Source organism: Anolis sagrei, chromosome 5 (genome assembly GCF_037176765.1).
Source record: "Anolis sagrei isolate rAnoSag1 chromosome 5, rAnoSag1.mat, whole genome shotgun sequence".
Classification (NCBI taxonomy): domain Eukaryota; kingdom Metazoa; phylum Chordata; class Lepidosauria; order Squamata; family Dactyloidae; genus Anolis; species Anolis sagrei.
The window spans coordinates 5,513,543-5,536,051 of record NC_090025.1 but is presented as its reverse complement, the minus strand read 5'-3'; the positions used below and the strand labels follow the sequence as shown (position 1 = coordinate 5,536,051).

The window sequence follows — 22,509 nt, the reverse complement described above, 5'->3', positions numbered from 1 at the left end:
TGAGAAAGTGTCAGTTCAACGTAGCCTACTAGCCTGAAAGCTTCATGGAATAACCTTAGCCTGGAAAGCAGTACGCTTGGTATTTCTTGCATTGTGATTCTTGGGGCAATTTGTTCATTGCTTGTACCTGGGACTCTGGTTTGAAGCTTACTCTGAGTTGCAACACCCGTACCTGGTATTGTTGTTCATTCGTTCAGTCATTTCTGACTCTTCGTGACCTCATGGACCAGCCCACGCCAGAGCTCCCTGTCAGCCATCACCACCCCCAGCTCCTTCAAGGTCAATCCAGTCCCTTCAAGGATGCCAGCCATCTATCTTGCCCTTGGTCGGCCCCTCTTCCTTTTTCCTTCCATTTTCCCCAGCATAATTGTCTTCTCTAAGCTTTCCTTTCTTCTCAAGATGTGGCCAAAGTACCTATTGTAGATGCACCCTAACTCTGTTGTGGGTAAACCAGCTCACATCATGTTAACATGCTTGCAACTCCAAAAGGTCCCGCATTATCCTGCAAAGTTTGGCTCAACTATATTTGCTGTACACCTGCGTGACATGTTTCCTTCTCTGCCCAGGGGCTGCCTGGAAGCCGGGCTGGAGTCCTTATTGAAAGCCACGGGGAGCAACCTCTTGATTCTCCGGATTTCGCACTGCCCCAACATCCTGACGGATCGCTCCCTCTGGCTGGCCAGCTGCTACTGCCGGGCCCTGCAAGCCGTGACCTACCGGTAAGTGGACACACCTTGGACATTAACTACTGTGTCCCATTTTGAGCAAGGCAATTTAAGAGTGCTGGCTTTAGCCTATAAAGCCCTAAACGGTTCTGGCCCAACTTATCTGTCCGAACGCATCTCTCCTTATGAACCTTCCAGGACTTTAAAATCGTCTGGGGAGGCCCTGCTCTCAGTCCCGCCCTTGTCACAAGTACATTTGGTGGGGACAAGAAACAGGGCCTTCTCAGTGGTGGCCCCTTGACTATGGAACACTATCCCTAAGGATATCAGATTGGCCCCCTCCTTATAAACTTTCCAGGACTTTAAGATCATCTGGGGAGGCCCAGCTCTCGGTCCCGCCTTCGCCACAAGTACGTTTGGCGGGGACGAGAGACAGGGCCTTCTCAGTGGTGGCCCCTCTACTATGGAACACCCTAAGGATATCAGATTGGCCCCCTCCTTTTTGGCCTTTTGAAAAAGAGTTTGTGTATTTCAATGGCTTCTCTGTGTAGTCTGACATGGTGGTTGTGAGAGTGGTCCAGCATTTCTGTGTGCTCAAATAAAATGCTGTGTCCAGGTTGGTTCATCATTGAGAACACAGAAATGTTGGACCACTCTCACAACCACCGTGTCAGACTACACAGAGAAGCCATTGAAATCCACAAGAAGCATGTGGACAATTTCAACAGAAAGGAGGAAACCATGAAGATGAACAAAATCTGGCTACCAGTATTAAAAAAAACTCTAAAATTACAACAGCACAACAACAGAGAGGAAACAAACAAGGACATCTAATCACCTCTCAACAAAAGATTGCTCTAGGCACTGCCAGGCCATTATATGCTAATCAAGGTGTTCAGTTGAAACATTCACACCTAGCTCCAGCAGACAAGAGTCCTTTGTCCCACCATGGTCATTCCACAGATATATAAACCCATTTTCCCAGTTCCAACAGACCTCACTACCTCTGAGGATGCTTGCCACGGATGCAGGTAAAACGTCAGGAGAAAATGCCTCTAGACCATGGCCATATAGCCCAAAAAAACCTACAACCCAGTGATTCCGGCCATGAAAGCCTTCAACAACCATACAAACGGTTTGCTAGGGTAGATCCTCAGCCCCCCCCCCCCCCCCCGAATCAAACTCAGCCCCCGAAAATCAAAATCCTGGCTATTTGCCTGTATATAAACCTCACTTGCCTAGTTTCCAACAGACCTCACAACTTCTGAGGATGCCTGCCATAGATGTGGGAGAAACATCAGGAGATAATGCTTCTGGAACATGGCCAGACAGCCCAGAAAGCTCACGGCAACCTAATAATTGCATTTCTTACCCAGCTCTCCTCGTGGCTCGAGGTGGCTTACAACATTGTTAAAAACACGTAATCATCAAAAACATTCTTTTGGCATCCATTCTTGGCACCCATTTCTATCACCACCCAAACCCAAATCCCCTGCTCTCTACATTGGCCATGGAATAGCCATTTAAGGGTTTCGGTTATTGTTAATGGTGAAAGAATGGTGCAATGACCCCCCCCCCCCCAAAAAAAAGACATACATGGGCATGAGGTGGATTTACACTTGCATCTATCGCTAAATAGGATACCAGCTGCTGCTTGTCCTTTGCAATCCATCATTTTGCTAGCAAACCGCAAAATAGATCGCATCCTTTTTTCTGGGGAAGGTTCAATAACATTATTGCAAATTTTAAGTCTGAGGAAGTGACAAGGGAACGGATGGGCGTTATTCTACCAACGCCGCGACTGGACTTTATCCTTGGATTGGGGAGTGTGCAATGGGGGAGTGTGCAGTTGTCCCTGTGTCAAGCCTGCTTGCAAGATACCTTGCAATTATCTCCGCTTGAGTCAGATGCGGAGATTGCCTTGGATTCGGAGGCTGAGCTGGCAGGGAGGGAGGGAAGAAAAGCGTCAGGAAAGAATCCGTGGGTTGCTTTTTGCAAAAACAACAGAAGAGAGAGACAGATTTAGGGCTGCTTTTAAGAAACCTTGCAGCCTCTCTTGATCAAGACCCAAAGTGATTATTCTAGATTCTCTACCAAGTTTGCAACAGTTACTTTTTTTTGAACTACATATCCCTTGGCATCACTAAAAAGATAAAGGAGGGTACTACAAACTTACTTTACTTAGGCAATCCCTCGTTGGTCGAGTAGGATAGTCTTCCAGGATCAGTATTCTTGTGGGTGCGTAGGTGGCTTTGGAGCCCTATTCTTGATCTGCATCTTCTTCCGCAGTGAGGGCATCAGTTTCGAGGTAGAAGGCGGTCTCGGTCGGGGTTGCCTTGATGCGCCTTCCTCCTGGCACGTTTCTCTCTTTCACCCTCCATTCGTGCCTCTTCAAATTCTGCAGCACTGCTGGTCACAGCTGACCTCCAGCTGGAGTGCTCAAGGGCCAGGGCTTCCCAGTTCTCAGTGTCTATGCCGGAGTTTTTAAGGTTGGCTTTGAGCCCATCTTTACATCTCTTTTCCTGTCCACCAACATTGAGTTCGGAATAGAGCAACTGCTTTGGGAGATGGTGGTCGGGCATCCGGACAACGTGGCCGGTCCAGCGGAGTTGATGGCAGAGGACCATCGCTTCAATGCTGGTGGTCTTTGCTTGTTCCAGCACGCTGATGTATGTCCGCTTGTCTTCCCAAGAGATTTGCAGGATTTTCTGGAGGCAGCGCTGATGGAATCGTTCCAGGAGTTGTATGTGACGTCGCAGGTGTAGAGCAGGGTTGGGAGGACAATAGCTTTATAAACAAGCACCTTGGTCTCCCTATGGATGTCCCGGTCCTCAAACACTCTCTGCTTCATTCGGAAAAATGCTGCACTCGCAGAGCTCAGGCGGTGTTGTATTTCGATGTCAATGTTGACTTTGGTGGAGAGGTGGCTGCCAAGGGAGCGGAATTTTCTACTGTTACACCATAAAGCTGTTTGGGAAACAAAGGAGACATATAAGTGCCGAACAGCTAAGAACGGATTTTTCTCAGTTTTGGTTTCACTTCTCGCTTCTGCTCTAATCTGACTGAGTTCCTTAATTTCTGATTTGTTTGTCTTTGCACCTGGAGATAAATGACCAGGCGCAGAGCCTTTCCCAGACTCAAGACTTTGAGAATCCCTTTGCAGCAATACAGGCCTCTCTAAGCCATCAACTGAACTTCATTCAGGCCCCACATCTCTAAAACCAGGCCAAGGAAACTGATCATCATCCCCATTCCCTTCAGGAACATCTTCATGGACAGCATCCCCATTCCCATCGGAGGAATCAACTTGAACATGAACAACATTGTCATTCCCATTATCCAAAGCAACCTGATCATTAGACACAATCACAAGCTGAACAGGCTGACATACGACAGTGCCTTAAATACCTCTGCGATTAAGCGGTACTTATTTATCTACTTACATTGCTGTTTTCAAAAACAGCTACCATAGGTAGGCAAAAGCTGGGCTACAGGACAGGAGCTCAGTGAGGCCTTTACCTTTTCCCATCCTGATCCAGGGATATATTGAATCAGGGAATGGGAGACTTAAAGTACTCCCCAAAAAGTAAAGTATTTCCCACGTTCTGCTTCAGTGCATGCTTTCTCTCTCCCCTTTCCTTCCTTCCTCATCAGCGCCGAATAATCAGGTTTACCTGAGCCGCTTGGCAGCTCTTTCACCTGTCAGTGTGACTCATAGGTTTTAATTAAGGCCGCGCCAAACGAACCCGGGAGCCTTGGCAGCCATCTTCCTCGGAGATGTATGAGTGTTCCAGATAACACGAACGTGTATTATTTTTAGGCTCATCTGAAGTACAGAAGTGGGCCGTTCTACAATCAGGAAATAAAAACAGGAGTTGACTTTGAAGGAAAGGTGCAGAAGGGTCGCAATCAAGAACTCAGGGGCAGTTCCAGACCTCTCTATGGAATCGTTTGGTGCTGGACATTACATTACGCTATGCAACGAAATTTGAAAAATGTTACTTTCCTGGTTCTAAAGTGTTATTTCCTGTTTAATGGTGCAGTATTTACTTTGAAAGTAGTTGTTATACTCCAGAAAGTTTGTTTTTTTTTGTGGCAGCCACAAACCAGGTTGAATTGGTCAAGACTCTATGAGATCGTCGATCAAAAACTATTGCAAAATGTGCTGCAGGATGATGTCCCTCCTGCAGAAACAAAGTTTTTGCAGTTTAATAAACTTTCCCCATGTTTTTATGATAGTAAATGTCATTGACAACCCAGGAAGAAAATAGTGTTACATTATGTTATTGCTTTTGTTGGGTGCATTTACAGTGTAGAGTTAAAGAAGTTTGAAACTCCTTTAACTGCCATGTCTGAATGCAACAGAATCCTGGGAGTTGCAATTTTGCAATATAACCTTGCAATTTTGCAAGGTCATAATGCCAAACCTCTACATTCTTTTTCTCACCTTTAAATGTATATTGATAGAAAGGTTTCCATTTAGCCTTCTCTGGTGCCTCATCAAACTACAGCTCCCAGGATTTCATTGCATTATTTATTTATTTGTCATGTCAGGGCAACCAGTCAATTGTATTACATTTCTAACAGAACAAAACAAACAAACAGACAAAACACAAAGTTTGCAAGCTTGGTAGTTGGTTAAATGTCCTTTGACCAGTATTTGGCAACTTGGAGTGCCTCTGGTGTTGCCGCAAGGAGGTCCTCTCTTGTGCATGTGGCAGGGCTCAGGTTGCATTGCAGCAGGTGGTCTGTAGTTTGCTCTTCTCTGCACTCGCATGTCGTGGATTCCACTTTATGGCCCCATTTCTTGAGGTTGGCTCTACATCTCGTGGTGCCAGAGCACAGTCTGTTCAGTGCCTTCCAAGTCGCCCAGTCCTTTGTGTGCCTAGGGGGGGGGAGTCTCTCATTTGATATCAGCCATTGGTTGAGGTTCTGGGTTTGAGCCTGCCACTTTTGGACTCTCACTTGCTGAGGTGCTCCAGCGAGTGTCTCTGTAGATCTTAGAAAACTATTTCTTGATTTAAGTCGTTGACGTGCTGGCTGGTACCCAAACAAGGGATGAGCTGGAGATGTCACTGCCTTGATCCTTTCACTACTGGTTGCTACTTCCCGACGGATGTCAGGTGGTGCAATACCGGCTAAGCAGTGTAATTTCTCCAGTGGTGTAGGGCACAGACACCCTGTGATAATGCGGCATGTCTCATTAAGAGCCACATCCCCTGTTTTAGTGTGGTGAAATGTGTTCCACACTGGGCATGCAAACTCAGCAGCAGAGTAGCATAGCGCAAGGGCAGATGTCTTCACTGTATCTGGTTGTGATCCCCAGGTTGTGCCAGTCAGCTTTCGTATGATATTGTTTCTAGCACCCACTTTTTGTTTGATGTTCAGGCAGTGCTTCTTGTAGGTCAGAGCACGGTCCAGAGTGACTCCCAGGGATTTGGATGTGCTGCAATGCTCCAGTGGGATTCCTTCCCAGGTCATCCTCAGAGCTTGGGATGCTTGTCTGTTCTTAAGGTGAAAGGCACATGTCTGTGTTTTAGATGGATTAGGGATCAGCTAGTTTCCCCTGTAGTAGGCAGTAAGAGCACCTAGAGCTAATCCACCCTCTTTTTTCCTCTGTTTAGGAGTTCCACAGACCCCGTGGGCCACGAAGTCATCTGGGCCTTGGGAGCCGGTTGCCGGGACATTATTTCCTTGCAGGTGGCACCACTGCATCCTTGGTAAGAAGGCCAGCGCCTGCATTCCCATTGGTAACAGTTTTTGCCCAGGTCAGAAAACAGCGTTTCCATTCGGACAATAACAATGGAGTTTGCAGAGGGGTTATATCAGGCATGGGCAAACTTGAGCCCTCCAGGTGTTTTGGACTGGTAGACTGTTAGGAATTGTGGGAGTTGAAGTCCAAAACACCTAGAGGGGCGAAGTTTGCCCGTGCCTGCTATAGGGAGTCCTTGGTACTTGCTGTTGTTTGGTCCCAGGATACAGTGGATACCAAAATTGGTGAGTACTCAAGCCTCATTGCTTACATTGACTCCGTAAAATGGAAAAAAAAACAAGGTTTGCTTTTTGGATTTTTTAAAAATAAAATATTTTAACCTGTGGATGATTTAATTCATGAGTGAGTAATAGTATCCAAACCAGAAATGAACCTATAAACCCTCCATATTGATGGATTCAGCATCCAAGCAGAAAATGTTTTTAACCCCCCAAATTCCTTGATTTTGCCAATTTTTTTAAATATGGGGCCCCATTTTATTACACTATTTGTTTTAGTTTTGTTAGCCTAATAATAATAATAATAACAACAACAACAACAACAACAGCAGCAGCAGCAGCAGCAGCAGCAGCAGCAGCAGCAGCAGCAGCAGGAGGTATTCAGCGTCCATGGATTAGCTGCATAATCATCATCATCTTGTTTGCTGTGACATACTGTGTTTTTGTGTCAGTAAAATAATAATGACAACAACAACAGCAGCAAAAAGTCTTCAGCATCCATGGATTAGCTGTGTAATAATAATAATAATAATAATAATAATAATAATAATAATAATAATAACAACAACAACAACAACAAAAGGTCTTCAGCATCCTTGGATTAGCTGAATAATAACAACAACAACAACAACAACAGGTCTTCCGCATCCATGGATTAGCTACGTAGTAATAATAACAACAACAACAACAACAACAACAACAACAGGTCTTCAGCATCCATGGATTAGCTGCGTAGTAACAACAACAACAACAACAGCTCTTCAGCATCCAGGGATTAGCTACATAATAATAATAATAATAATAATAATAATAATAATAATAATAGCAACAACAACAACAAAAGGTCTTCAGCATCCTTGGAATAGTTAAATAATAATAATAACAACAACAAAAACAACAACAACAGGTCTTCAGCATCCATGGATTAGCTGCGTAGTAATAACAACAACAACAACAACAACAAAAGGTCTTCAGCATCCAGGGATTCGCTACGTAATAATAACAGCAACAACAACAGATCTTTAGCATCCATGGATTAGCTATGTAGTAACAACAACAACAACAACAACAACAACAACTGGTTTTCAGCATCCATGGATTAACTACGTAGTAACAACAACAACAACAACAGGTCTTCAGCATCCAGGGATTAGCTACATTAGAGACTAGAGACAAAGTTGAAGTACTTTGGCCACATCATGAGGAGACAGGAAAGCCTAGAGAAGACAATTATGCTGGGGAAAGTGGAAGGCAAAAGGAAGAGGGGCCGACCAAGGGCAAGATGGATGGATGGCATCCTTGAAGTGACTGGACTGACCTTGAGGGAGCTGGGGGTGGTAACGGCCGACAGGGAGCTCTGGCGTAGGCTGGTCCATGAGGTCACGAAGAGTCGGAGACGACTGAACGAATGAACAACAACAACAAATAATAATAATAATAATAATAATAATAATAGCTGCGTAGTAATAATAATAATAATAATAATAATAATAATAATAATAGCTGTGTAGTAATAATAACAACAACAACAACAACAAAAGGTCTTCAGCATCCAGGGATTCACTACGTAATAATAACAGCAACAACAACAGATCTTTAGCATCCATGGATTAGCTATGTAGTAACAACAACAACAACAACAACAACTGGTTTTCAGCATCCATGGATTAACTACGTAGTAATAACAACAACAACAACAACAACAGGTCTTCAGCATCCAGGGATTAGCTACATAATAATAATAATAACAACAACAACAACAACACAACAGATCTTCAGCATCCATGGATTAGCTGCGTAGTAATAATAACAACAACAACAAAAGGTCTTCAGCATCCAGGGATTCACTACGCAATAATAATAACAGCAACAACAACAACAACAGATCTTTAGCATCCATGGATTAGCTGCATAATAATAACAATAACAACACTTCAGTATCCACAGATTTAGGTACCCACATGGGGTCTTGGAAGGAAGCCCCATAGATACGAAGGTCCACAAGTATTCATATCCTCATATCCTCTGTACTGCAATAAATGGGATGAAAGGGAAAGAAAGTAAATTAATTCACAGTTTGGTGTAGGGGGGTAATGGTGGGCTTGGAAATAGAATTAAAGTCCAATTACATCTATTTTGGCTCAGGCTGCACACGACTCCCTTAAGCCGGAAGAGATGACACACTCTTTCCCTAATGTCTGCCTGCTAATGGCATTATGCGAACAACGCTTTGATGAGCTTCTTGCCTGCTTGCTCTCATTTCCTTTGCAAAAATGAAATGCCAACGCTCTCTTCCAGCCAGCAACCGACACGTTTCAGCAACCGGTGCCTGCAGATGATCGGCCGGTGTTGGCCACATTTACGGGCCCTCGGGGTCGGAGGAGCCGGCTGCGGCATGCAAGGCCTGGCATCATTGGGTGAGTCGGGTTTGGGGTGCGCGGAGTGGGCTTTGGGGGTCACAGGCAAGATTGTGCTGAGCTGCATTGCTTGAAAAGAGTCAGAGTATCATAAAGTCATTCATTTGGAAGGGACCTCAATGGACATTCAGCCCAACCTCTGCTCCGGAGTGTGGTAGAGGCTCCTTCTTTGGAAGCTTTTAAACAGAGGCTGGATGGCCATCTGTCAGGGGTGATTTGAATGCAACACTCCTGCTTCTTGGCAGAATGGGCTTGGACTGGATGGCCCATGAGGTCTCTTCCAACTCTTTGATTCTCCGATTCTATGATTCATGTCGAAATGCACAAAGAAAGCATTCCCAAGACTTGGCTATCCAAGCTCCAAAGGTCACCATTCTCCAAAGCAATCCAAGGCACTGACAAAGTTCTTTCTATGTTTAGATGGGTACTTTTTTTCTTGCAATTTGAATCCATTGCTCTGTGACTTAGGCTGGATCCCTCCTGCTATATAATGCAGTTTTAACTACATTATACGTTCAGTGTAGACTCACCGAAAGTAGTTTGAATGCCATTGAACGGCATTATATGGCTCTACACTGACCATATACAGTAATGCAGTTCGTTCTCACTGCATTCATTATATGGTCAGTGTGTTGTTGTTGTTCATTCGTTCAGTCGTTTCCGACTCTTCGTGACCTCATGGACCAGCCCACGCCAGAGCTCCCTGTGGGCCGTCACCACCCCCAGCTCCTTCAAGGTCAATCCAGTGACTTCAAGGATGCCATCCAAACTGCATGATATGATATGATATCAAACTGCATGATATGGTCAGTGTAGAATGACGTAAAGCAGTTCGAGATGCATTGAACGGCAGCATTCCGTGGACACAGGGAGCAATGCTTGTTTTCTGCTTCCCTGGAGACTAGGACACGGAACAATGGCTTCAAACTACAAGAGAGGAGATTCCATCTGAACATTAGGAAGAACTTCCTGACTGTGAGAGGTGTTCAGCAGTGGAACTCTCTGCCCCAGAGTGTGGTGGAGGCTCCTTCTTTGGAAGCTTTTAAACAGAGGCTGGATGGCCATCTGTCAGGGGTGATTTGAATGCAATATTCCTGCTTCTTGGCACAATGGGGTTGGACTGGATGATGGCCCATGAGGTCTCTTCCAACTCTAGGATTCTATGATTCTATATGGATCTGCACTGACCATATCATGCAATTTGATTTCTTAAATTGTATTGAAATGTGTTTTACGCTTTATTGAAATGCTTTTAATGTAAACTGCTTTGAGTCTCCTTGTGGAGACAACAACAACAACAACAACAACAACAACAACAACATAATAATAATAATAATAATAATAATAATAATAATATACAAAGACTGGCACAACCAGTCAAGGTGGTCCCAGTGGTGACTGGCACACTGGGTGCAGTGCCTACAGACCTTGGCCTGCACTTAAACACAATCGGCGCTGACAAGATTACCATCTGCCAGCTGCAAAAGGCCACCCTACTGGGATCTGCACGCATTATTCGCCAATACATCACACAATCCTAGACCCTTGGGAAGTGTCTGATGTATATTTATTTATTTATCGTGTCAGGAACAACCAGACAGTTGTATTACATTTTTAACAAAACAAACAGACAGACAAAACACAAAGTTTGCAAGCTTGGTAGTTGATTCAATGTCCTTTGACCAGTATCTGGCCACTTGGAGTGCTTCTGGTGTTTCTGCAAGAAGGTCCTCCCTTGTGCATGTGGCAGGGCTCAGGGTGCATTGCAGCAGGTGGTCAGTGGTTTGCTCTTCTCCACACTCGCATGTCGTGGACTCCACTTTGTGGCCCCATTTCTTAAGGTTGGCTCTGCATCTCGTGGTGCCAGAGCGCAGTCTGTTCAGCGCCTTCCAAGTCGCCCAGTCCTCTGTGTGCCCAGGGGGTAGTTTCTCATTTGGTATCAGCCATGGATTGAGGTTCTGGGTTTGAGCCTGCCATTTTTGGACTCTCGCTTGCTGGGGTGTTCCAGCGAGTGTCTCTGTAGATCTTAGAAAACTATTTCTAGATTTAAGTCGTTGATTTGCTGGCTGATACCCAAACAAGGGATGAACTAGAGATGTCACTCCAGAATGATCCAATACAACAGCCAGCAGAGTGATCTTGTTTGCAGTGGACTCATCTTGTTGTGTTTCAAATAATAATATAGCAGTGTAGATGTAGCCTTAGGGTGCATCTACACTATTGAATACACTTTGACACAATGTAAAAACCATGTCTCAATGGTATGGGATCACTGGAGTTGGAGTCCGGTGAGGCATAAGCCTTTTTTTTCTGCAGAAAAGGTTAAAGACCTTGTAAAACTGTAACTCCCAGGATCCCATTGCATTGAGACATGGCCTTAAAGTGGTATCAAATGACATTTATTCAACAATGTAAATGTGCCAAGCAGTGGTGGCTGTAATCCATTGTGCTATGGTGGAGTACATACCTGTATCCATCCTTGAAAGATGCACTCTTCTCAGAGGAAGGCAAAGGCTAATACATGCCCTACCCACGCATGTGTAGAATCATAGAATCGTTGAGTTGGAAGAGACCTCTTGGGCCATCCAGTCCAACCCCATTCTGCCAAGAAGCAGGAATATTGCATTCCAATCACCCCTGACAGATGGCCATCCAGCCTCTGTTTAAAAGCTTCCAAAGAAGGAGCCTCCACCGCACTCCGGGGCAGAGAGTTCCACTGCTGAACAGCTCTCACAGTCAGGAAGTTCTTCCTCATGTTCAGATGGAATCTCCTCTCTTGTAGTTTGAAGCCATTGTTCTGCGTCCTAGTCTCCAAGGAAGCAGAAAACAAGCTTGCTCCCTCCTCCCTGTGGCTTCCTCTCACATATTTATACATGGCTATCATATCTCCTCTCAGCCTTCTCTTCTTCAGGCTAAACATGCCCAGCTCCTTAAGCCGCTCCTCATAGGGCTTGTTCTCCAGACCCTTGATCATTTGAGTCGCCCTCCTCTGGACACATTCCAGCTTGTCAATATCTCTCTTGAATTGTGGTGCCCAGAATTGGACACAATATTCCAGGTGTGGTCTAACCAAAGCGGAATAGAGCATGGGGAGCATGACTTCCCTAGATCTAGACACTATGCTCCTATTGATGCAGGCCAAAATCCCATGTTTACCCTAAGGCCCCATCTACAGTGACTATATAATCCAGTTTCTGAATGCTGATTATGTGCTTCAAACTGGATTTTAAGAGTCTACACTGCCATATAATCCAATGTAAAGCGGATAATCTGCATGCTGAAACTGGATTACAGGCAGTCCCCCAAATTGCAGACAAGATAAGGTCTGTAGGTTTGTTCTTGAGTTGAATTTGTATGTAAATAAGTACATTTTAAGTGTGACTAAATATATAGGGCAGGCATGGTCAAATTTGGGCCCTCCAGGTGGTTTGGACTTCAGCCCCCACAGGCTGTTAGGAATTGTGGGAGTTAAAGTCCAAAACACCTGGAGGGCCCAAGTTTGACTAAACCTGATATATGGTCTAGAAATAAATAAATGGAAACTTATTCAAGGATAGTGTTTGGGGTGTTGGAGAGCTGCTTTAAAGGTTGGAACAAAACCCAAAGCGGCACATGAGCCCCCAGTTTGCCTTGGAGAAAGGACATCAGAACGGTCCCTCATCCCCTGTGTGTCTCCTTCTTCTCCGCAGCCCGCAACTGCATGCGCCTCCAGGTGTTGGAGCTGGACCACGTGACAGAGGTGAACCAGGAGGTGGCGGCCGAGGTCTGCCGGGAAGGCCTGAAGGGTCTGGAGATGCTGGTCCTGACGTCCACCCCGGTCACCCCCAAGGCCTTGCTTCATTTCAACAGTGAGTGGACGCCCACCACAGAGGGTCACCAGTGAAGTCCCATTGGTTCATAGAGTTGGAGGAGACCCTCAAGAGCCATCCAGTTCAACCTCATTGTCCCAGCAGGAAGGCACAGTCTAAACCCTCCAAACAGTTCAACCTCAGCTTATAGCTCTAAGAGTCATAGCAGACCACAAACTAAATATAGAGTCTCTTTAGGTTTAGAATCATAGAATCATAAAGTCAGAAGAAGCCCCCAGTGTTAACCCCTTCTGTTTATTATTTATTTATTATTTATTTACTTTATTTCTCAGGCCTCAGGCGGCTCAAAGCGGTGAACAACATCAATACAAAACATCACGAGACAAGTATAGGGCAATTAAAAACAATTGTAACATAAATCATTAAACATCCGTATAACAATCATTGGCACCTCAACAGTAAAATCAGAATTCAGTCTCATCATCCATTATTCTGTATTCCTATGTTCAATTACACTGTGTAATCAAATGCTTGTTCAAACAGCCATGTCTTCACTTTCCTCCGAAATGCCAGCAGGGAAGGGGCCGATCTGATATCTGCAGGAAGGGCGTTCCACAGCCGAGGGGCCACCACTGAGAAGGCCCTGTCTCTTGTCCCCGCCATGCGTGCCTGTGATGCAGGTGGGACAGAGAGCAGGGCCTCCCCAGATGATCTTAGCGTCCTAGCCGGTTCATAGGAGGAGATGCGTTCGGAGAGGTAAGGAGGGCCAGAACCGTTTAGGGCTTTATAGGCTAACGCCAGCACTTTGAATTGTACCTGGTAGCAAACTGGCAGCCAGTGGAGCTGGCGCAACAGAGGAGTAGTATGCTCCCTGAGTGTCGCTCCTGTTAGCAACCTGGCTGCGGAGCGCTGGACCATTTGAAGCTTCCGAGCAGTCTTCAAAGGCAACCCCATGTAGAGAGTGTTGCAGTAGTCTATACGGGATGTAACCAGAGCGTGGACTACAGTGGCCAAGTCAGACTTCTCAAGGTACGGGCGCAGCTGTTGCACCCCAGAGTAGGAACAGGACGCTCTAATCATTAATTACACAACACCTTGAATTAAAAAAAGAGTCATCTTTATTTGAAGAATAATTGGAACCAATAAAAGGGATGAATATAAAGTTGATTAAAGTCCAAAAGCAAAAAGCCAAATAAGCAGAAACAACAACAGTGTCCAAACATAGGAATAATATCAAAGATCCCAAAGCTTTCTGTTTAAATCCAGATGCAATGAAATATCAAATGCCTTCTATAAAAACCATGAATATAGCCACTGCTAATCCACTTGAAAAGCCAGGAAACCTATGAGACGAGGTCACAAGAATATCCAAAAGACTTGACTTGAAACCAAACAATGCCTGGTCTAAAGGGAATTCCCTAAGAGCTCAATTTAAGTCCCAGAAACTGATTTCTACTCCCCCCAGTCTTTGACCACAATTGCCAGATTATTTCTGACCTGCAAAAACATTGGGCCCCTCTACGGTTCTGGCTCATTTCCAGACGGCGACTGGTCTTATCTATCTCTTCATTAACTGCAGGTGTGAAACTATCTTGCAGACTCAAGCCTGGAGAAGGGAGGGAACTTTCCTGCAAACTCGAGCCTGGAATTTTCTCATGAGAACTTAGCCTTTCCCCCGACCCTTCTTGATCAGAGTCTGTAGTAACCTTATTGTCTAAAGTGTCTCCATTGTGCACCTCATCCTCACTGACATCCAAGACAGGCTCAGAAACATTAGAACGGTGGTTCTCAACCTGGGGTCCCCAGATGTTTTTGGCCTACAACTCCCAGAAATCCCAGCCAGTTTACCAGCTGTTAGGATTTCTGGGAGTTGAAGGCCAAAAACATCTGGGGACCTCAGGTTGAGAACCACTGCATTAGAAGGAGGAAACACTATTAACAGATTCAGGGTGAAACACAGGCTGAGTCCCAAAGCCATCAAACAGGAAGGCACAGTCCAGATCAGTGGTTCTCAACCTGTGGGTCCCCAGATGTTTTGGCCTTCAACTCCCAGAAAACCTAGCAGCTGGTAAACTGACTGGGATTTCTGGGAGTTGTAGTTCAAAACACCTGGGGTCCACAGGTTGAGAACCACTGATGTAGACCCTCCCAACAGATAGCCGTACAGCCTCGGCTTGTAGCTCTAAGAGTCATAGCAGACCACAAACTAAATATAGTCACTTTAGGTTTGAAGTCATAAATTTGGAATAGGCCCCCATTGCTAATCCTGTCTGAGAGACAGGAGTACACAATCCAAGCCCTCTTCCAAGATGGCCATCCAGCCTCAGCTTCTAGCTCCAAGAGTGATAGTAGATCATAAGCTAAAAATAAGGTCACCTTAGGTTTAGGATCATAAAATCATAAAGTTGGAAGAGCCCCTCAGGGCCATCCAGTGCTAATCCTTTCTGCAGGAGAACACAATCCAAGCCTTCCCAACAGAGGGCCATCCAGCCACGGCTTATAGTTCTAAGAATCATATCCAACCACAAGCTAAATAAAGGTTCGCTTTAGATTTAGAATCATAAAATTGGAAGAGACCCCCAAAGGCCATCCAATCCAACCTCATTCTGCCAGGCAGGAATCCACCACCCAAGCCCTCCTGACAGATGAACATCCAGCTTCTGCTTATAAACCTCCAGAGACTGAGACTCCACCGAACTTCCAGGTAGCAGTGGATTCTACTATCTGTTGCACTCCAGGACAGGAAAAGCCCTCTGACTTTAAACACCACATGTTGAATAGTAAAACAATCCTTTTATTGGTAATAATTAAAAAGCAGCAAAGTAAAAAAAAAAAGCACTTTAAAGAAATAGGTAAATCCAATTAGGTAAGAAGATAAGCAGGAACAAAATAATCCAGGATAAAGTTCAGCAAAGTCCATGAAAACAAAGTCCACACTTCTCTAATATAATCCAGAAATCCAGGAAACCTTAATCCAAGGCATGAGTATGTAGTCATAAACTCCAAGAATCAAAACCATGAAACAAGAAATACTTAAGCATGAATTTTCCAAGCTAGGCTTCCATGAAACAAGGATGAGAACTTAACTTGATTCCAAACTATGCTTCATCTGGCTACATTTCCCATACTTGGGACTTTTATCCCCTCGTTGATTATTTATTTATTTATTTACTTCATTTGTATACCGCCATTCTCAGCTCTAAGGCGACTCATAGCGGTTTACAACAAGGCGAACAATTGCTCGGGGGTCGCATAATTAGGTAAGCTATCTCAAGCACTCAGAAATTGATTTTGCTTTAATTGAGATTCCTTTATCTTTTTCTGTCGGAGCCTGGCAGAACGCTGAAGCCACTGTTCGGCTTGTCTGTTTTGACTATTTATTATTTTTATTTTATTTATGTATTTAGAGTCCGAGGAGGGACTCAGGCCGGCTAACAACAGAGAATCAATATACAAATAAACTAAAGCATAATAACATCATAGTACATTAATACATTAAAACACATTAAAATACAGATCAAGAATTACATAAAGCCAATTTGTCAAGGTAAATCACAAATTCACCACCATCTGCCTTGTGGTCAACAGTTATTGATTCAATCATCAATCTGAGAATGCTAAGTTCCAGAGCCAAGATTTTACCATCTTTCTAATCTCCTGCTGTCTATTTGCTCATTGACTTCTGCAGGTGCCGAGTTGTTTTCAAGCCCCAAATCCTGGGGAACTCTCTGGTAGCAATTCAGGGAGCAAACCATCATCTCCAGACCCTTCAGGGACATTCTCATGGGCAACTGCACTTTGAACAGGGATCTCCTGGTCATTCTCTGCATCAATATCATTGACCAAACCATTGCCATCTTGAAACTCATTGACATCACTCCCCACATCCAAAGCACCCTGATCCTGAAACACAATCACAGGCTGACCTCCAACACTATCGAGCAGCTCTTTTCATTAGGAAGTTCTTCCTAATGTTTAGATGCTATTTGAACCCATGGCTCCCTTGTGTCCCAGTCTCTGGAGCAGCAGAAAACAATATCTGGATTGGGGCTGTGATACAAATAATAGCCTTAACTTGTGGTTCCTGCTGTGATCCTTATCCAAATTGGCAAGAGGGCAGAGAGTATGTTTCCATGCTTTTGCTCTTTGCTCCCAATTAGTTGATTCCTCTGCCCAAGTTCATTAAGTCAATTAAAATTCAGCGGAGTTGCTATCCAAACCTCAATAAAGTTTAGGGAGGCTGAGATAAGAGAATGTGAAGTGTTTACTCCCTGTGGTTAGAAAATGCTGCTGCCTTCCACAGAAGCCGATCTGCGTCCCAGTTGCAATAAAGGACCAGAGCCAAACTTGGCCCTCTCTTTTAATTGAAGTCGAGCTGCCCTTAACTCTCGCCCCCGCTGATGAAATCTGCTAATCTGTGAATCTGCTAATTGATCTACTTAGTTGATTCATCAACTCATTTAAAGTTCGCATCCCCTAATGATTAAAACAAAACAAAAAAGGCCCTGGAAGCATTTGGGAAGGGAATGGGGGCAAACGTGGTCCATTGCAACTGAATCAGCATCTCTCCCCACCAAGAAACAAACATGATTACTAATAAAATCAAGAGAATTATCCCAGATATTATCTGCACACGATTACTTCTCAAAGTGCCATTTGTGGCCTCGTCGTGCATTGCACCTTAATGGAGCATTCCTAAATGGATTGGTCAGAAGGCGAACTGAGGCTCACAAAGTCAAAACATTGGGACTTTTGACATGAGATGTCACATCACCACAATGCAGGACAAATAACCACTAATGGGTTTACATTCCAATTGCCTATATTGGTTCTCACTGTTTCACAATGTGTCTGGATCACTGCTAAACGTATGTAGATGGCACCTATTTGCACAACTGCACCTGCATTGAGGCTCTGCATTGGCGCGTCGTAGCACAACATAAACAAATCATTGCTAGTGCACACTACTAACCCATAATGGCACTGATTCTTTGTGTTCCACATTGAGCTTCTTTGTGCTCTGCAATGATGCCTCAAACCTTTTATGGAGTAAGCAGAAGCTCAATATGGAGTGTATATATCCTGCCCAATGTGCATTGGTGTGTCTTCCATCCCTATCATCTGGATATTGTTGTCACAGCTATCGTGTCGCTGCTTTAAGTTGGGGTTGATTCCAAGCATCCAAACCCCCTTTGCAGAAGCTGCGTCCCGTTGCCCAAGGAGAACAATCAACAAAAGACAAACTCTCTTCCAATAAAGAAATGTTTATATACAATACTCACAAAAATATTTTCACTCCTCCAGCAAACCTTGCTTCGGTCACTTAAGCAATCTCTTCCTCTTGCTCTTGCTCTCATTACTCCAGCATTCTCCGTACTCAACAGCCTCTACTCAGTCTCTTCTCTACATTCTCTACAACACACAGTGCTTAGTCCCAATTTGTAGTATCTAATCTATCACAGGTGGCTTAACAGTTGCTCTCCATGCAATGCTTGGACATGGTACTTACAAATACTTACTCACTTTTTCACTTAAGAAATGACTCAATTGATATAAAACTCTGACAATTGTTGCACTCCAGAACAGGAAATAGCCCCTCTGACTATCAACACACCACACGTTGAGTGAAGGAACCATCCTTTTTATTAAAGCTTAGCAAAAAAAAAGCCACTAGAAATAAACGCTTGTAAGGATAGATAAGATTCCAAAAAGCAATAAGGCATTTAAAGGCAGGAAGAAGACACAGCGTCCAAACATAGCATTCAAAAGCAATGTTCAAAAAGCATAAAATAATATTGCAAGGCACTGATAATCCAGACAGGAATCAACCAAGAAGCAAGAACAGAGCAGACACTGCTAGTCAAGTTGAAAAGCTAGAAAAACCCATGAAGACAAGATCACTTGAACAGGGATCCCGTGAGGCTTGTGCTAGGTTTCCAAACGATGCCTGATCTGACAAGATTTTCTACTGGCAAACCTTAAATCCCAAGAACTGGTTTCATCCACCTCTCCCCGGATTCGAACCTGCGACCTATTGGTCTTCAATCCTGCCGGCACAGGGGTTTAACCCCCTGTGCCATTGGGGGCTCCACAGTTGGCTTGATGCACCTTCCTCTTGGCACGTTTCTCTCTTTCACCCTCCATTCATGCCTCTTCAAATTCTACATCACTGCTGGTCACAGCTGACCTCCAGCTGGAGCACGCAAGGGCCAGGGCTTCCCAGTTCTCAGTGATTATGCCAGAGTTTTTAAGGTTGGTTTTGTGCCCATCTTTCAATCTCTTTTCCTGCCCACCAACATTCTGTTTCCCGTTCTTGAGTTCAGAGTAGAGCAACTGTTTTGGGAGATGGTGGTCGGGCATCAGGACAACGTGGCCGGTCCAGCAGAGTTGATAGCAGAGGAGCATTGCTTCAGTGCTGGTGGTCTTTGCTTCCTCCAGCACACTGACATTTGTAGACTGACATTTGTAGACTTGTGGAGTCCCGCAGGGCTCAATACTGTCCCCTATGTTGTTTAACATATACATGAAGCCGTTGGGAGAGATCATCCGGAGTTTTGGGGTACGATGTCATCTGTATGCAGATGATGTCCAACTCTATCACTCTTTTCCACCTACCACTAAGGAGGCTGTTCAGGTCATGAACTGGTGCTTGGCCGCTGTCTCGGACTGGATGAGGGACAACAGATTGAAACTAAATCCAGACAAGACAGAGGTACTCCTGGTCAGTCGTAAGACCGAACAGGGTACGGGGTTACAGCCTGTGCTAGACGGGGTCACACTCCCCCTAAAAGCTCAGGTACGCAGTCTGGGAGTTCTCCTGGATTCATCGCTGAGCCTGGAGCCCCAGGTCTCAGCGGTGGTCAGGGGAGCTTTCGCACAATTAAAACTTGTGCGCCAGCTGCGTCCGTACCTTGGGAGGGCTGACTTGGCCACGGTAGTACACGCTTTGGTTACATCCCGCTTGGATTACTGCAACGCTCTCTACGTGGGGTTGCCTTTGAAGACTGCCCGGAAGCTGCAGCAAGTCCAACGCGCGGCAGCCAGATTACTAACGGGGGCTGGGTACAGGGAGCACACCACTCCGCTGTTACGCCAGCTCCACTGGCTGCCAATTAGCTTCCGAGCACAATTCAAAGTGCTGGTGTCGACCTATAAAGCCCTAAACGACTCCGGACCTGTTTACCTCTCCGAACGTATTCTCCCCTACGAACCATCAAGATTACTAAGATCATCTGGAGAGGCCCTGCTCTCGGTCCCACCGGCCTCGCAAGCGCGCCTGGTGGGGACGAGGGACAGGGCCTTCTCGGTGGTGGCCCCGCGACTCTGGAACTCTCTCCCTCTGGAGGCCAGAACCGCCCCATCCATCCTAACATTTAGGAAACGGGTGAAGACGTGGCTGTGGAGTCAGGCCTTCGAGGAATGAGAGAACACCATAGGACCCTGGATGGAAGTTGATGTAGATCCATCTTAATAGGACGACTGACCACAGTAGTTTTAGACATAGTGTTATTTTAAAGTTTTTGTAATTGTGATATATGATATTTTAATGAATGTATATGTTTTTATGGCTGTAAACCGGGCTGAGTCCCTCAACGAGGTTGAGAAGCTCGGTATACAAAACTGTGAAATAAATAAATAAATAAATAAATAAATAGACTTGTCTTCCCAAGAGATTTGCAGGATTTTCCGGAGGCAGCGCTGATGGAATCGTTCTAGGAGTAGCATGTGACATCTGTAGACAGTCTATGTTTCACAGGCGTATAGCAGGGTTGGGAGGACAATAGCTTTATAAACAAGCCCCGGATGTTCTGGTCCGCAAACACTCTCTACTTCATTCGGAAAAAAAGCTGCACTCGCAGAGCTTCCTTGAAACTTCAGGTGAAAGGTGTTTTTCTCTCTCCCTTCAAGGCGTTTGCCGGAACCTGAAGTCCATTGTGGTGCAAGTTGGGATTGCTGACTACTTTAAGGAACCAAATAGTGCCGAGGCCAGGAAGATGTTCGAGGAAATGGTTAACAAACTTCAGGTAACAAACTTGTGGACTCACGACATATGAAAATCCCTGTCATAATATATAACATTAGCACTTCTACATCTTACAAAACTAAATCTAAGACGAACGTACTACGTTAGCAGCTACCCACATTAATAGCCACTGAAACAACTACTATACTATGAACCTCACACTCATTGTTTATTGATTTTAGCCACTTTTATCCAACTTCCTTGAGATAATACTTTATAATTACACATTTGCTTTAATAATCATAATCTAATTTAGTGTTTCTCAACCTGGGGGGGTCACGAGGGGATGTCAGAGGCATCACAAAAGACCATCAGAAAACATAGTATTTTCTGTTGGTCATGGAGGTTCTATGTGGAAAGTTTGGTCCAATTCTATCATTGGTGGGATTCAGAATGCTCTTTGATTGCAGGTGAACTATAAATCCCAGCAACTACAACTCCCAAATGTCAAGTCTACTTCCCCCAAACTCCACCCATGTTCACATTTGGGCAGATTGCGTATTCATGCCAAGTTTGGTTCAGATCCATCATTGTCTGACTCCACAGAGCTCTCTAAATATAGGTGAACTACAACTCCAAAACTCAAGGTCAGTGTCCACCAAACCCTTCCAGTATTTCCTGTTGGAGTTCTGTGTGCCAAGTTTGGTTCAGTTCCATTGTTGGTGGAGTTCAGAATGCTCTTTGGTTGTAGATTAACTATAAATCCCAGAAACTACAACTCCCAAATGACAAAATCACACATAGGCCAACCCCACCAATATTCAAATTTGGGCATATTGGGTTTTTGTGACAAATTTGGTCCAGTGAATGAAAATGCCTCTTGCATATCAGATATTTACATTATGATTCATAACAGTAGCAAGTTTACAGTTATGAAGTAAACTATAATATGTTTATGGTTGGGGGTCACCACAACCTGAGGAACTGTAAGGGGTTGCGGCATTAGAAAGGTTGAGAAACACTGATCTAATCCATAAATCCAATCATTGAAATGAGTTCCTAGAGATCCAAGTCTATGAATGCTCAAGTCTCATTATAGACAGTGTCTCCTAAATAGAATAGCAAAATTAAGGTTTGCTTTTTGGAGTTCATAGAATCATGGAGTTGGAAGATACCTCAGGGACCATCCAGTCCAACCTCCTTCTGCCATTCAGGAAGCACTCCCAACAGATGGCCAGCCTCTGCTTAAAGACTCCCAGAGAAGGAGATTTTTAAACTTTCAAACTTTCCACAAGTTGCTGCATTTGTGTGGCATTTTCTTTCAAAGGATTTTCACAATTTTTCTACCCCATTATTTTCTGCAAATAGTGATTCATGGGTTCCATACCAAAAGGGATCTGTTCTGGGTTTTATTCTGAACTCTGGAAATGTCCAATCTCCCCCAAAGAAGATTCAGCACCTTGGCCAGTTCCTTGACATTTCCAATGAGCTCTGGAAACGTCCAATCTCCCCCGAAGTAGATTCAGCACCTTGGCCAGCTCCTTGAAATTTCCGATGAACTCTGGAAACGTCCAATCCCCCCAAAGTAGATTCAGCACCTTGGCCAGTTCCTTGAAATTTCCGATGGACTCTGGAAATGTCCAATCTCCCCCAAAGTAGATTCA

At 44.6% G+C, this 22,509-nt stretch overlaps 1 protein-coding gene across 1 annotated transcript in view; it reads left to right on the top strand.

Annotated features, from left to right (window-relative positions):
• FBXO41 (F-box protein 41) overlaps positions 1–22,509 on the top strand; it is a 116,839-nt gene that overhangs the window by 88,143 nt on the left and 6,187 nt on the right. Inside the window, exons 8-12 of the mRNA XM_067468533.1 lie at positions 567–719; positions 6,290–6,385; positions 8,955–9,073; positions 12,763–12,921; positions 20,791–20,906. Coding sequence (XP_067324634.1) covers positions 567–719; positions 6,290–6,385; positions 8,955–9,073; positions 12,763–12,921; positions 20,791–20,906 — 643 coding nt within the window. The remainder of the gene's footprint in view (positions 1–566; positions 720–6,289; positions 6,386–8,954; positions 9,074–12,762; positions 12,922–20,790; positions 20,907–22,509) is intronic.